Source organism: Petaurus breviceps, unplaced genomic scaffold (genome assembly GCF_028583685.1).
Source record: "Petaurus breviceps papuanus isolate PSGF00001 unplaced genomic scaffold, PetGlider_PUasm1.0 90919, whole genome shotgun sequence".
Lineage (NCBI taxonomy): Eukaryota > Metazoa > Chordata > Mammalia > Diprotodontia > Petauridae > Petaurus > Petaurus breviceps.
Window position 1 is genome coordinate 25223605 of NW_027187378.1, and position 14951 is coordinate 25238555.

At 42.1% G+C, this 14951-nt stretch overlaps 1 protein-coding gene across 1 annotated transcript in view; it reads right to left on the reverse strand.

The window, feature by feature from the left end:
• Positions 1-14739, reverse strand: part of LOC138151998 (STE20-like serine/threonine-protein kinase) — a 65584-nt gene extending 50845 nt beyond the window's left edge. The window contains 1 exon segment of the mRNA XM_069075621.1: positions 14039-14739. Coding sequence (XP_068931722.1) covers positions 14039-14449 — 411 coding nt within the window. The 5' untranslated portion in view covers positions 14450-14739.
• Between the last annotated feature and the right edge of the window lie 212 nt (positions 14740-14951).

Below are 14951 nucleotides of genomic sequence, written 5' to 3' on the forward strand. Positions count from 1 at the left end.
GGGAGGGATGGAGGAAGGAGAGCAGGGAGTCAAATATCTGAAATTGGCAGCAAGAAGAGCCAATGGTGTGGGTGGGGTACTGGATTTAGAGTCGGGGGGCACTCCCACCTTAGAGACCGACTGACTGTGTGACCCTGGGTAAGTTGTTTACCCTCTGTTACTCAGTTTTCTCAATTGCGAAAAGAAGGGGCTGAACTAGGTGGCTTTTAAGGTCCAACCTAGTTCTAAACCTATGCTCTTGCAGACAATATTGTTGCACACAGGAGTAATTGCAGATGTATTTCAGAAGATCAGAGCTGATAAAACAGCCAGCAGTAGATTGACCAGTGGGCCTTTTGGACAAAGTCCTCAGCGATCCAGAGAGCAAGGCTGCTGCTGCTATTTCCCAACTCTCCCCAAGGGGCAGTGATAACTACCTATGAGGTAGTACATATCTAGCTGTCCCAGTCACTTGTAGGAGTTTCGGGACTTAGAGGCTTTGCCAAAAGTCAACAAGCATTCATTAAACACGTACTATCAATCAATCAATCAATAAGTGCCTGCTATGTGCTAGGCATTTTGTGTGCCAGGTACTATGTAAAGCACTAGGTAGGAAGAAAAGAAAAAACGCAAGTTCCTGCCCTCGAGGAGCTTATATTCTAATGAGAAAGATAACATGCAAAAAGATGTATACATATAATATATTATTATAATTCTACTGTATATAATTATTATATAACATTATGATTGCATTATTAATATCATTATAATATATCATATATAGTAGATGAAAAGCAATCTCAGAGAAGGCATTAACATTAAGGCAGAGTAAGAAAGAGATTGATTTTATTCATTCAAAGGAAGGCTAGAGACCTAAGCAGGTTGGGTAGACAGTAGACAGTATAACAAGGGAAGGACACTACTACGTTGGTTGTTGGACTTCAGGCATGATGGCTTCAGGACCAATGGAGGAACAGGTGTCAACAGATAGTTAGAGAAGTTGTTCTTTAGCCTCGGTGGTCACTGCTCCTAATCATTGTGGGAGATGACTGTGGTCTCATGTCTTCCACCAAGGTGGCTTGCCAATGCCCCACCTAGGGCCTGGAACCCATACCACCTAAAGTAGGGCAGTGGTTTGACACCACACCCTTCATAGGCAGGGCTGTCCATACATCAGGGTAGTAGGGCAATCCAACCATTGGGGCAATGCTAGAAGTGGAAAGATGGGACATACTGCCACAAGAAAGGCTAAACTCAAACTAAACCAGCAGACTTCTCTCCATGTATAATTGATATATCCACAATCTCATCACTGTTTTCAGGTCACAGGACCTCTGTGGGTCTTTCTTCGCCTATGTGGGTCTTGTCCATGTTCTCCTTCAAATCCTCTGTGGGAGATTTACCCAACCCACTGGAAGTCTTCCTCTAGTCTAGAGACTTGAACATTTTTGTCAGTCAGTCAATAAACAAACACTTATTAAGCTTCTACTTTGTGCAGGGATGGTGCTAAGGACTGGGTATACAAAGAAAAGCAAAAATATTCCCTTCAAGGATTTCCCATTCTAATGGGGGAGACAACATGCAAATAACCGGACAGATAAGATGATACAGTATGAATGGAAGATTATCTCAGAGAGAAGTCATTAGCATTGGGAGGGGAATAGAAAGGAGCAAATCTGGGAAAAGGTTCCTGTAGAAGATTGGATTTGAGATGAATCTTGGAGGAAATTAGGAAACCAGGGACAGCTAGGTGGTGCAGCAGATAGAGTGCTAGGCCTGAAGTCAGGAAGATCTGAGTTTAAATCTGGCCTCTGATACTTACTAGCTGTGTGACCCTGGGCAAGTCACTTAACCTTGTTTGCCTTAGTTCTTCTTTCGTAAAATGAGCTGTAGAAGGAAATGGCAGACCACTCTAGTATTTTTGCCAAGAAAACCCCAAAAGGGGTCATAAAGAGTCAGACAGTAAACATCTAAACACCAATAAAAGGGAAGACAGGAGATGGAAGAGTAAGGAGGCAAAACATTCCAGGCATGGCGGTCAGTCAGTGAAAATACTCAGTCAAGAGACAGAAGGTCATGTGTGAGCAACATGTTGCAAGGGCCGGAGTTTCTAGAGCTTAGAGAACCCTTGAAGAAGAAAAAGTATAGAAGAGCTTAGAAAGGTGGGAAGAGGCCAGGTTGTGAAGAGCTTTAAATACCAAATAGAACATTTTATATTCAATTCTGGAAGTAATAGGGAGTCCCTGAAGGTTGTTGAGGTAGGGTGGGGTGGGAAATGGCATGGTTGCACAGTCATTTTGGGAGCTTTGTGGACTGTATTTTGTGAGAACCAATTCCACACTCGAGTTGCCTGCCTTCCATTGCTCATTCTCCCTATGAGATTACCTCGCTTCTTTTCCAGTAATGCATGACCATGCATATTTTTTCCATGTCTTTTCTAGCATATAAGTCCTTGTTGGTAATATACAGTAGCCTACTTATGCCCTTTGGGTCACCTATAGTTTTGAGTCTTCTGAGATGGTAGTGTAGGCTTTGGTGGCAAGGAGCAGACTGGTGTTACAGAGAAACCTGCATGTTTCCCTCAATATGTAATTGACTTTCCTTCTATTCAGGTCTGAGCCCAGATCATTGTTCATGTATCGTGTCTTTCAAAAATATATGTACTAATGTACTAATGGACTCAGTGGGCTGCCCATCCAACTGCATATGCTAAGATTTTACCTTCATTTGGTTTTTCTTGTGTGGCTTTCTAGGCCAGTCTCTTTTGAGTGGCTATGGATAGCCCTGAAGAGGTCTTTTAGCATTCTGGGGCTTAATGCAGTCAGCACAATGTCCTCTGGAAACAGGAGTACCTGGGGAATTTCATTGTCCAGATGAAAGGAAGTTCCTTTCCATTTGGACCTCCCTATTTGGGGGATGTAAAAGAGCTCTTTGAGAATTAATGCAACTTCCTATAAGGCATCTGGGTCTCTCTCCCCTGGTACAAAGAGACAACAAGGCATAGGGACTGAACTTGAAAGAGGGAAATATCTTTGCTGAAGGAATTTGTGGGACATGTATGTATGGAGGAAAATTTCTTTCTCATGTATTTAATTTAATTATTAAATTGTTATTTAATTGAAGGCATTTTGCTTTGAATGAATATGTCTTTTGGTTGGTCCAGTAAAAGAAACATCAGTGGAGGTTTGAGAACTGTGTTTTTGAGTGATGCTGACCCAAAGCATGACTTGATCCTGGGGATCCTATTCTCTCCAAGTGGAGAATCAGGCTACACAACCCTCAATACTGAGTACAGTGTATTAGGATACAAACGTCTTGGTTTCACTGTCACCAATGAGAATAAAACAATATAGAAACCTCAGAAAACTAGTCCAGTCCACATCTTTGTTTTCCTTCCAGTTTTTGTTTTGCTTTTTTTTTTTTGGAGGGGAAAAGGCAGGGCAATTGGGGTTAAGTGACTTGCCCAAGGACACATGGCTAGTAAGTATTAATTAAGTGTCTGAGGCCAGATTTGAACTCAGGTCCTCCTGACTCCAGGACTGGTGCTCTATTCACTGCACCACCTAGTCACCCCTTTTCTTCCAGTTTTACCAACAAATGTTGGCACATTCTAATTTAATTGGATTGCATATTAAGCTTTTCCCAATTTCATTTTCCCCTCTGCTACCTTTCGCTGTTTTGTGAAGTTATATTGCTTGTAAGCTTTTGCTATAGTCCTTTGTAATGTTTTGCCAATGAATTTATACTATAAGTTAGCTTTATCCTTGGTTGCCAAAATTCTTAACTTGGCAAAGAGAGCAGATGTTTGTTAGCTAAAGTAGTTTCTTGGCTCTCTGACCTCCTTGATTAAACTTATTTTTATCAATGTCTCTACTTGCATTTCCCAATTATTTTTCAATCAACAGCTTGTTTAAAGACGTTTGAATGGAGCTGTTGTAATTGCGTATTATGTCCCCTCATATTTATCAATTTCTTTAATTTGGCATTAATTTTTATCTTACCTCTAACTAGGCAATGATCTGATCACATAGAGGCAGCTGCTTCTGTAATGTCTCACATATTAGTCACTAGTCATTTCCTGTTAGTTAATATGGAGTCAGTTTAGTTTTTTTTAATGTTGTGTGGTGCTAGTTGTGTCCTGTGACTTCCAAGCTATTCTGTGCAGGGTTACCCAAGAAAGGCAGGTCATAGTGGAGAGTTCTGACAAAAGATAATCCACTGGAGAAGGAAATGGCAAACTCCTCCAGTATCTTTGCCAAGAAAACCCCATGGACAGTATTAAAATGAATAAAAGAGATGATGGAAGATGAGCCCTTCAGATTGAAAGGCATCCAATATATGCTGCTGCGAAAAGGCACGGGGCAACTACAAGTAATTCCAGAAAGAATGAAGTGGCTGGGCCAAAGCAGAGAGGAAGCTCAGCTGTGGGTATATGTGGTGATGAAAGAATGCTGTAAAGATCAATATTGTATAGGAATCTGGAAAGTGGGATCTATGAACCAAGGTAAGTTGGATGTGGTCAATAGCAGATGGAAAGATTAAACACAGACATCCAAGATGTCAGTGAACTTAAATAGATGGAAATGGTTGAATTTAATTCAGGTGATCACTACATACACTATAATGGGCAAGAATCCCTTAGAAGAAATAGAGTCGCCCCCATCATCAATAAAAGGGTGAGGAAACTGTGCTGGGGTATAATCTCAAAAATGGCAGAATGATATCTGTATGAATCCAAGGCGAACCATTCGACATCACAGTAATACAAGTCTATGCTCCAGCCACTGATACCAAAGAGACCAAAGTAGCTCAGTTCTATGAAGACTTACAATATCTTCCAGAATAGCATGAAATGGAGTCTGGATGCAAATTAAGACATATTGTTTTTTACTTTATTTTTTTCATGTTTTTTTTGTCTGTGTTTTCTTTCACAATATGACTAATATGGAAATATGTTTTGCATGACTGCATACATCTAACTTATATGAAATTGCTTGCTGTGTCAGGGAGGGGTAGAAGAGAGAGGATTTGTAACAACATTTTTTAAGATGAATGTTAAAATTGTTTTACATGTAATTGGAAAAAATAAAATATTAAAAAAGGAGAAATAGCATTAAAAAAGATGTGACACTGTAAGAAATCTGGGAGATCAAGGAATAGTTTACCTGTCAGAAAAAATAAGAAAAAAAAAAAGATGTGACATTCATCATAGGGGATTGGAATGCTAAAACGACTGTTTTAACAAAAAAAAAATCAAAAGATAATTGGAATAATAGGAAAGTTTGACCTTGTAGTACAAAATGAAGCTGGGCAGGGACCAATAGAGTTTTGTCAAGATAACTCACTGGTTAGAGCAAACATTCTTTTTTTTTTTTTTAAGCAATCGGGGTTAAGTAACTTGCTCAAGGTTACACGGCCAGTTATTTCTGGGTGTGGTGCTGACTGTCTGAGCCCGGATTTGATCCAGGTCATCCCGACACTGGAGCCAGTGCTCTTATTTGCTGAGCCACCTGGCTGCCCCTAAGCAATCGGGGTTAAGTAACTTGCTCAAGGTTACACGGCCAGGTGTTTCTGGGTGGGTGCTAAGTGTCTGAGCCCGGGATTCGATCTCCAGGTCATCCTGACACTGGAGCCGGTGCTCTTACTCGCTGTGCTACCTGGCCGCCCCGCAAACATTCTTTTTCACCAACCTAAAAGAGGACTCTACATGTGAATGTTAAACCAAATGGACAATATAAAAATCAGATCGATTATATACTTTGCATTCAAAGGTGGATAAACCTATATAGTCAGTTGAAAGAAGACCTGAAGCTGACTGTGGTTCAGATCATGAGCTTCTTATTGCAAAATTCAGACATAAATGAAAGAAATAGGGAAAACCATCAGGCCACATAGATATGGCCTAAATAACATCCTTTATGGATAAGAAGTGGAAGTGATGAATAGATTTAAAGGTTTATATCTGGTCGATTGAGGGCCTGAACAACTCTGGACAGAGGTCTGCAATATTGAACAGGAGCCAACAACAAAAAAAATCCCAAATAAAAAAGAAGAGCAAGAGAGCAAAATGGCTCTGATGAGGCTTAATAAATAAGTGAGGAAAGGAGAGTGAGAAGGGAAGGGAGAGGTATCCGCACCCGAATGATGCCGGGTCCAGATAATAGCCAGGAGACATCAGGGGGTTCTCTAATGCAAAGAAAGAGAAGGAAGCAACAGAATGGGAAAGATGATATCCCTTCAAGAAAACTAGAGCTATCAAGGTAACGTTTCATGCCAAAATGGGCTTGATGAAAGACAGAAGTGGTAGGGACTGAGGGAGAGGTAGAAGGCAGAAGAGATTAAGAGCAGGCGGCGAGAACACACAAAAGAACTGTACAAGAGAGAGCTCAAGTCATCGATAATTACAGTGCTGATCTAGAGCCATATGTCCTGGAGAATGAAGTAGAGTGGGCCTCAGGAGGCATTGCTAACGACAAGGCTACGGTAGGTGATGGAATTCCAGCTGAGCTATTTAAAATCCTAAAAGATGTTGATGTTAAAGTCCTGCACTCAACATGCCAGTAAATTTGGAAAACTCAGCAGTGGTGACTGCATTGGAAAAGAGCAGTCACACTCCAGTCCTAAAGGAGGGCAATGCCAAGGAAAGTTCAAATTACCAAACAATTGTGCTCATTTCACATGCCAGCAAAGTTATGCTTATAATTCTACAAGCTAGGCTTCAGCACTATGTGAACTGAGAATCATCAGAAAGGCAGGCTGGTTTTCAAAGAGGCAGAGGAGCTAGAGACCAAATTGCCAATATCTGCTGGATTATGGAGAAAGCAGGGGAGTTCCAGAGACACATCTACTTCTGTTTCATTGCTTACACTAAAGCCTTTGATTGTGTGGATCAGAACTAAAATGTGTCACGTCCTCAAAGGGATGGGAATACCAGATCATCTTACTTATCTCCTGAGGAACCTGTATATGGGCCAAGAAACAACAATTAGAACTGAAGATGGAACAATTGATTGCTTTAGAACTGGTAATAGAGTATGACAAGGCTATATATTGTCACCTTTTTTATTTAACTTGTATACAGAGTACATCATACAAAATGTCAGACTGGTTGAATCAAAAGCCAGAATTACGGATGTTGGAAGAAGTATCAACAATCGCAGATATGCAGATAATGCCACTCTGAGGGCAGAAAGTGAAAAAGAGTTAAGAAGCCTCTTGATGAGGAGAGTGTAAAAGCTGGCTTGAAGCTTAACATTAAAAAAAAAAACCTAAGATCTTGACAACTGTTCTCATCACTTACTGGAAAACAGAGGGAGAAAAAAATGGAAGCAGTATCAGATTTTATATTCTTGGGGCCAAAATCAATGCAGATAGTGACTGCAGTTATGAAACTAAAACATGCTCCTTGAAGGAGAGCTATCGTATATCTGGATGGCATACTAGAAAGCAGAGACATCACCTTGGCAACTAAGGTTCATATAGTCAAAGCTATGATTTTTCCAGTGGTAATATATGGCTATGAGAATTAGGAAAGCTGAGCACTGCAGAATTGGTGCTTTTGGATTGTGGTGCTGGAGAGAACTTTCAAGAGTCCCTTGGGGGGTCAAATCAGTCAATACTTAAAGAAATTAATTCAGACTGCTCATTGGAAGGACAAAAGCTTGAATACTTTGGCCACATAATGAGAAGACAGGACGCATTGGAAAAAACCTTGATGTTGGGAAAGACTGAAGGCAAAAGGAAAAGGGAATGGTAGAGTGTCATGGGAGCAACAAACAGGAGCTTGAACAGACTTTGGGAGATGATGGAGGATAGAAGGACTGGAGTGCTATGGTCCATGGGGTCATGAAGAGTTAGACATGATAGAATGAATGAACAACAAATATACACACATAAGTGATATGTGTATCTATATCTATATAATAGGGCAGCTAGGTGGTATAATGGATGGAGTATCTGGCCTGAAATGAGGAAGACATCTTCCTGAGTTCACATCCGACCTCAGAAACTTACTAGCTGTGTGACCCCGGGCAAGTCACTTAGCAAGCCATGTGATTGGGAAGAGCTTTTTTGATTAACGGCATAGTCAGCGTCTTCAAACAGCCTGAGTCAACTTTGGCCATTGCTTCACCTCACTGTCTTCAGCCAGGCTCTGGTAGTATGAAGGCATTCAGTGAGAGACTTTGTTCTAGGGCAGAGGTTCCCAAACTTATTTGGTTTGCCATCCCCTTAAAAAAAAAGTTATGCGGGGGCACTAGGCAGCATAGTGGATTGGCCCTGGAGTCAGGAGAACCTGAATTCAAATCTGGCCTCAGACCAGACACTTGACACTTACTAATTGTGTGACTCTGAGCAAGTCACTTAACCCCAATTGCCTTGGGAAAAAAAGAGAAAAAATTTACTTAGTGCCTCCCTGAAAATTTACCTTTTTTTTAACCCTTTAATATATTTTTAAAAATTTGTCATTTAAAAAACATTTTTAAAACAATGATGCATCTTAAATTTAATAATTCATTGTAAATTTGCATTTTTTCCTGTATTGAAATTTTGATGACGCAATATTGTGTCATGTAACCATATAGTATTGTACTGTAAACAAGACATTACATGCATACATTCCTGCCAATGCATGCTGAACTTCCCAATAAGGCGCAACATGTTTGATGCCAACACTTGCTTGTTAAACCCTGTCAGCAGACTTGACCACTGATGGGTTATAACTTAATTTTTGTCTGTTTATTTGGAAAATAATGTAACTACTACAACTTTAACTCTTTTAGCACAACAGATGAAACATGTAAGAATAGTTTTTCAAAATTTTCTTCTCTTCTTTGCTTATGCATTCATGGCCCCCTTATTTTTATACAGCACCCCACTCCGATTGCACCTGAGGCTAATACTGCCCTTTCCCCCAATCGTTCCAGTGCCCCTCAGGGGGTGGCATAGTTCACTTTAAGAATCTCTGTAAGGGAAAGAGCTATGAGGCCTTCTTCTCATCTAACCCAGAGAAATGGGCCTAGGTCTTTTGGTTCATCCATTCTTTTCTGTTTTGGTTCAGGGAGTAGAGTCTCCCAACTATGAGAAAGTCTTCCATAAGGGATCCAGACTAGATTGCCCAGTTCAGTAGAAGGATTCACTTACCAGTCATGTTACACTAGGATGTAGACAGAGGCAAGGAGAGCAAGTAGGATATTATTGCTGTAATCCAGGCAATAAGGGATGAGGACCTGAACTCAGCTATTATAATTGAACTATGTTACTATTATTAACCTACAATCACAAAGTCTCCCTTATTCAATAAACTCCAATGGCTCCCTATTACCTCCAAGATCAAATAAAAGACCCTTGTTTGGCTATTAAAGGACTTCATCATCTCGCCCCTTCTTAACTTTCCATCTTACACCTTATTCCCCTCTACCCACTCTGCAGTGGGTAGTGACAGTGACAGTGGCCTTGCTATTCCTCACACAAGACATTCCACCGTCCAAGCCTGGGCATTTCCTCTGGCTCTTTCCATATCTGGGACTCCCTCTCTCCTCATCTCCATCTCCTGGCTTCCCTGCCTCCTTCAAGTCTCAACTAAAGTCCAACCTTCTGCCAGAAGCCCTTCCTGGTCCTCTTTAATCTTAGTGCCCTCCCTCCGAGGGAGCTTATTCAGTTAAGCCCGTCTGTGTCTTGTCTGCGCATGTGTAACTGTGCGTATGTACAACTGTTTGGGTCTCCCCTCCTCCGTTACGCTGTGAACTCCTTGAGAGCAGGGACTGTTGTTGTTGTCTTTTTATTTTCTTTGTATCCCCAGTACTTGGCACAGTGCCTGGTATGTAGCTGGTGCTTAATAAATGCTACTTGACTAACTTGTTGACTTGACAAGTCTGGAAGAGTAACTCAAGCTTTCTCAGCTCCAGACTCTCCCATTTGAAAATAGTGTAAACTGCCTAGAGTATCTCCTCCCCTTCCCTGCCCCCCCCCCAGCAATTGTGAGGAGCAAATGAGTTCATGTAGTGGAAAGTTCCCCTTAACCCCGAGGCCCACATCAATTTAAGTCATCATTGTGTTTAAAATGCAAATATGGTTGGGTTGGTTAACACATTAAGCCCAATCAGTCACTCCTGGGCCCCAATATGTCACATTTGTCCTGTACAGTTTCCTACAATCTCTACCAAAGGAAATCCAACATATTTCAATCATATCAAAGAACATCTTGTGATCTTCCATTCAACCCAGGGATGGCAGTGAGGATATTGTGGAAGGAACAGAATTTTATGGGAATGACTTAAGAAAGGGAATTGGATCCCAGGTTGGGTTGGTGCTTAGTTTATTGCCAAAAAGCCTTTTATTCCTACTAATTTTATTTTTATTCCTTCCTAATTTTTATTGCAATAAAACTGGTAGTATGTTCCTAATGATCTATGAAGCCTGAGCTTTAACTAAGACTTGCCATGATTGTTTGATTTCATATCGCTGATTAGACTGAAGTTCATAGTCTCAACCAAACTTTGGTCTGGTTGCACTAAATAAAATCTATACTTTCACTGGCACTTAAAGCCCTTCACAATTAGGCTTCAATCTACCTTTCCAACCTTTTTGCCACTATTCCTTCTATATGTTCCTGTCAAGCCGTCCTTGGGCAGGTTGCTCACCTCTCTGATCCTTGCCTTCTTTATCTATAAAATATAGGGGTTGGCCTAAATGGTGTCCAAGCCCTGATCATTTCTAGATAGATGATTGTATGAGTTGATGACTACTCCTCAATCCCCCTAACATTTCCTGAATTTTTTCTCCTCTATTCCTTTGCTCACTTATATCCCTTTGTCTACAATGTCCACCATATACCCCATTTCTGTCTATGACATCTGAACCAATCTTTCAAGTCTCAACTCAAGTGGCACCTCCTCTATGATGCCTTCCCTGATCTTCCCAGATGGAAATGATCTCTTACTTCATCTGATTTCACTTCACTTTATGTACTTCTTTTTACCCATCATAATCTATATGTGTGGATATTTATCATCCTTCCTAGACTAGAAGCTTCTTGAAGGTAGGAATTATGTTAACTGTTTATATCTACAGTTCTTGCTGAAATGGGCTCATAGCATACCTTTTCAAAAAGTAGAGGTGAATCTGTAGCCACTAGTCAAGAGAGGTCACCAATAAGCATTCACATTGAGTATGTCCCAGGTACTCACTGTGCTAAGTTCTGGGAATACAAAGAAAGGTCAAAAACATGCCCTGCTCTCAAGGACCTCACAGTCTACCATGCGATACAGGATAAATAGAGGCAGCTGCATACTGAATTCCTCTTGGGTGCATCTAGTCAAAGGCCTCAGCAGCAAGAACCAGGCTGTAGCTGTAAAAGTGTACAGAAACAGCAAGAGGTGGAAAGTTCATGTGAGCAGCCAGCTCTGTCACCTCTGGTTAAGGCCAGCAACATGGGTTGTGCCAGATGGGGTCAGGTGCCCACTTGGTGGTCTAGACCCTGGTCCATCTCACCTGATAACCTTTCCCCTCCCAACCATTACTCCTTGGGCAATCAGAGATAAGCGTTGCACCTAAGTGAGTGTCCAGAAGAAAAGTTTGTAAATACACAAGGGACAAAAAAAGCTTTCTCCACAAGCTTTGCTTTTCTGTGACTTTTTTCTCGTTGAAACCACACTTCATAATAACAAAAGCCATAAACAGGAAACCTAATGCTGGTGTGTCATTGTTCTTGGCCGCAGAAAACAGGGCCCTAAAAAAAGGGGCTTGGGCCCCTTACAAACTCATCAACTGTTACAGCTTGAAGGGATCTTATAGGTCAGCTAATCCAACCCACTCAATTTCAAATGAGGAAATTGAGATATAGAGGAGAAATGTGTATCCAAGTTCACACAGGTCAGTTAATAGCAGAGTTAGAACACATCACCCTCCTGTTTTGAGAGCATTTCAGTCCAGCACTGTTCTACAGTGGACAGAGGGCTGAGCCTGGAGGCAGAAAGACTTCTGACAGCTGTGTGACCCTAGACAAGAGACTTAAACTCTCTAAGCCTCAGTTTCCACAGATGTAAAATGAAGTTAATCATACCCATAGGTAAAATTGGCCTCATAGGATGACTCTAGTTTCAAAGGAGATAATCTATGCAAAGTGATTTCTTTTTAAAAGTCCTATCTGAAATTTCATCAGAATGAGGAGGTCTGGGAGAGGAGCTTCCTCTATTGTGGTCTTTGGGCAAATTATAATCTTAGAATTGCCTGGGGATACTGAGAAGTAAGAGGCCTTTTTGGGATCATGTAGCCAGTAACTATAAGAAGCCAAACTTGAATCTAGGCTTTCCTGACTGAGGTCAGCTCTCCATTTACAAGGCCATGGTGCCTCTCAGTAAGGCACTTTGAAAACTTTAAAGCAATGTATAAATGTTTATTGTTATTGCAGAAGATACTCAGGCAGTGTTCATTCATTCATTAACTCACCATCCATTAAAAAGCAGACACTAACATATTGAGTGTCTGCTATATATGAGATCCTGTGTTAGATACAGTCGTGTCCCTGAGGGGAGATGAGAGGACAGGGACACAAATAATTACAATGCAAGGATCCATATTTTGCGTCATGGGACAATATGTACAATATGACTCAGGGCAAAGAGAAATCACTTCTGATTGGGGTGAACAAGGTAGGCTTCCTGGTGGATGTAGTAGTTGAGCAGAGCCGTGAAAGATGGCCAAGAGGTGAGATAGGGGATTAATTAGCTCACTCTAGGCAGAGGGAATGGTATGGACAAAGTACAGGGGGAAAGGCCCAGATATGTTGGGAGAAGAGCAAGTTAGTCCAAGTTGGCTGGGGCATTTGGTATGTGTAAAGGACGGATGGGAGATGGAGATAAAAATGAATTCGATCTAGATAATGGAAGACCTAGAATGCTAGATTAAGGAGTTTGTACTCTATTCTGTAGGCAATAGGGAGATATAGACCATTATTGTGCCAGGAGAGAGGGATACTTCTTTAGGACGATTAATAGAGTGATGGCAAAAAGCATGAATTAGAAGAGAAGAGAATGGAGGCAGAGAGGCCCATAAGGAGGTTCCTGAAGCAGTGCTGGTGAGAAGCAATGAAGACTTAAGTTCAGGTAGTGGGAATGGGAAGGAGGAGACACTTTCAAGTGACATCAGAGAGGAAGATTCCATCATCAGTACGACCTGAGGACAGATTGTACCTGACAGATTACCTTGATGTTTCTACCATTGGTACCTAGGAAGCTAGTGGTGCCACCTATGGAGATGGCCAAGTTGGGAGAGAGTGGTTTGGGGTGGAAGATGGTGAACTTTGTTGGTTAAGTTTGAAAGGTCAGTGGGATATACAAGTAACAGTGTCCAATTGGCAGTTTGAAATGTGGGACTAGAAGTTAGAAGAGAGCTCAGGGCTTGAAATAAAAAGTGGTGAGTAGTCTATAGAGAGGTAATAATTGAAGGGCTGGATGTGGATGAGATGAACAAGGGAGAGAGCAAAAAGAAAGAAGAGAAAACTGAATAGGGAAGCATTAAAAACATGAGTAAGTCAGAGAGAAGGGTCCATGAGGAAGTGGGAAAACAGATAGACAGATAACTGGAATTACCAGTTTTCTTTTGAGCATCTTTGGGGGGGGGGCCTTCATGCAGTGCAACATGTAGGACATAGAGCCAGAAAGACCTAGGCTCAAATCCTACCTCTAATACCTACTAGCTGGGTGACCCAGGGCAAGTCATTCCTCTTTAAGCCTCATTATCCACTTTTGTAAAATAAGGGTGTTCCATCTCTAAACCTATGTTCCTAATGCCAGCTCTTTCTAGCAGGTGGCCAAGGGCAGATGGGGCTAGAAAGAATTAGATACTCCAGGGTTTCTCTCCCCACCCCTCTCTGGTGGGAGAAGACCTAGGGCCCTGCTCCCCTTTTCCATTATGGCCCATCCCAAGAGGGCCAAGGTCTCCAAAACCTCATCGTAGGGAAGCTGATCTCTTTTGGGGTATGTCTTCAGCTAGGCCAAGTCGGTAAGTAAACACCTTTAACCTCCCTCCCAAGAATCAGTCCTAGTCAATGCATGCTTACCTTAAATACTTTCCCAAAGGCTCCATCCCCCAGCTCTCCCACAAGTTCCCACATATCCTCAGGATTCACATCTCGTTTCACGTTGGTGTAATGCTTTGCCTTTTTTTTCTCTGTCCCAAACCTGAGCAGCCTCAGGAGGAAGGCCATGGTGGATGCCTCGTTCCTTGGATGTGACCCTGAGATGCTGTCTTCTTCCTAGGCAGACCCTGAAATGGCTGGGTGCTCCACAGAAGTACAGGAGAGAGGTGGAGGAGGAGGGAGTCCTAGCCTCAGAGAGGTTGTGCAGCTAGAGACTTCAGGAGAAATAATAGTCACTGAGGCCAAGTCCTGATATCTAGCACTGTGGCCTGATCTCACCCCGGGAAACTCCAGGAACAGGAAGATTCGGAAAGAGAAGAGGCTAATAGACATCCTAGGAGGGCTCTGAGGTGAGCTGCCTTTTCAAGTTCTAGCCCATTTCTGGGGATAACAGCCTCAGTGGAGCAGTAGGCGGTTCCATGGTTGATTTAGCCCGTCTTCTCATTCTGGGCTTGTAGACTCCAGGTCATTCCCACACCAATCTTGGGCCCCTCACTGTCCATCACTGGGGTCCTTTCCTCCCTGGCCTGTCACTCCCTGGGCACACACCATCTGGGCAGGAGGGGAGTTGGCCAGGGTAGTGGTTTCTGGAGCGGGTCCCAACTACTTGGTGTTTCTTCTGCCAGCAGGTCCCTGAGGTCTGTTAAGACAGGAAATAAACTGCAGATAAAAGGGTAGACGGAAGGAACACGTGAGTATGAGAGAGAAAGAGAGATACATATATACGATCACAGATGGCTGGTGGCAGATGTTTTAGGGAGAAGCTCAGGGTGAATTATTCCCTTCTAATTTCGGAGGAGTTTCAGTGGCAGGGTCCCTGCTGGGCCCTGGCTCT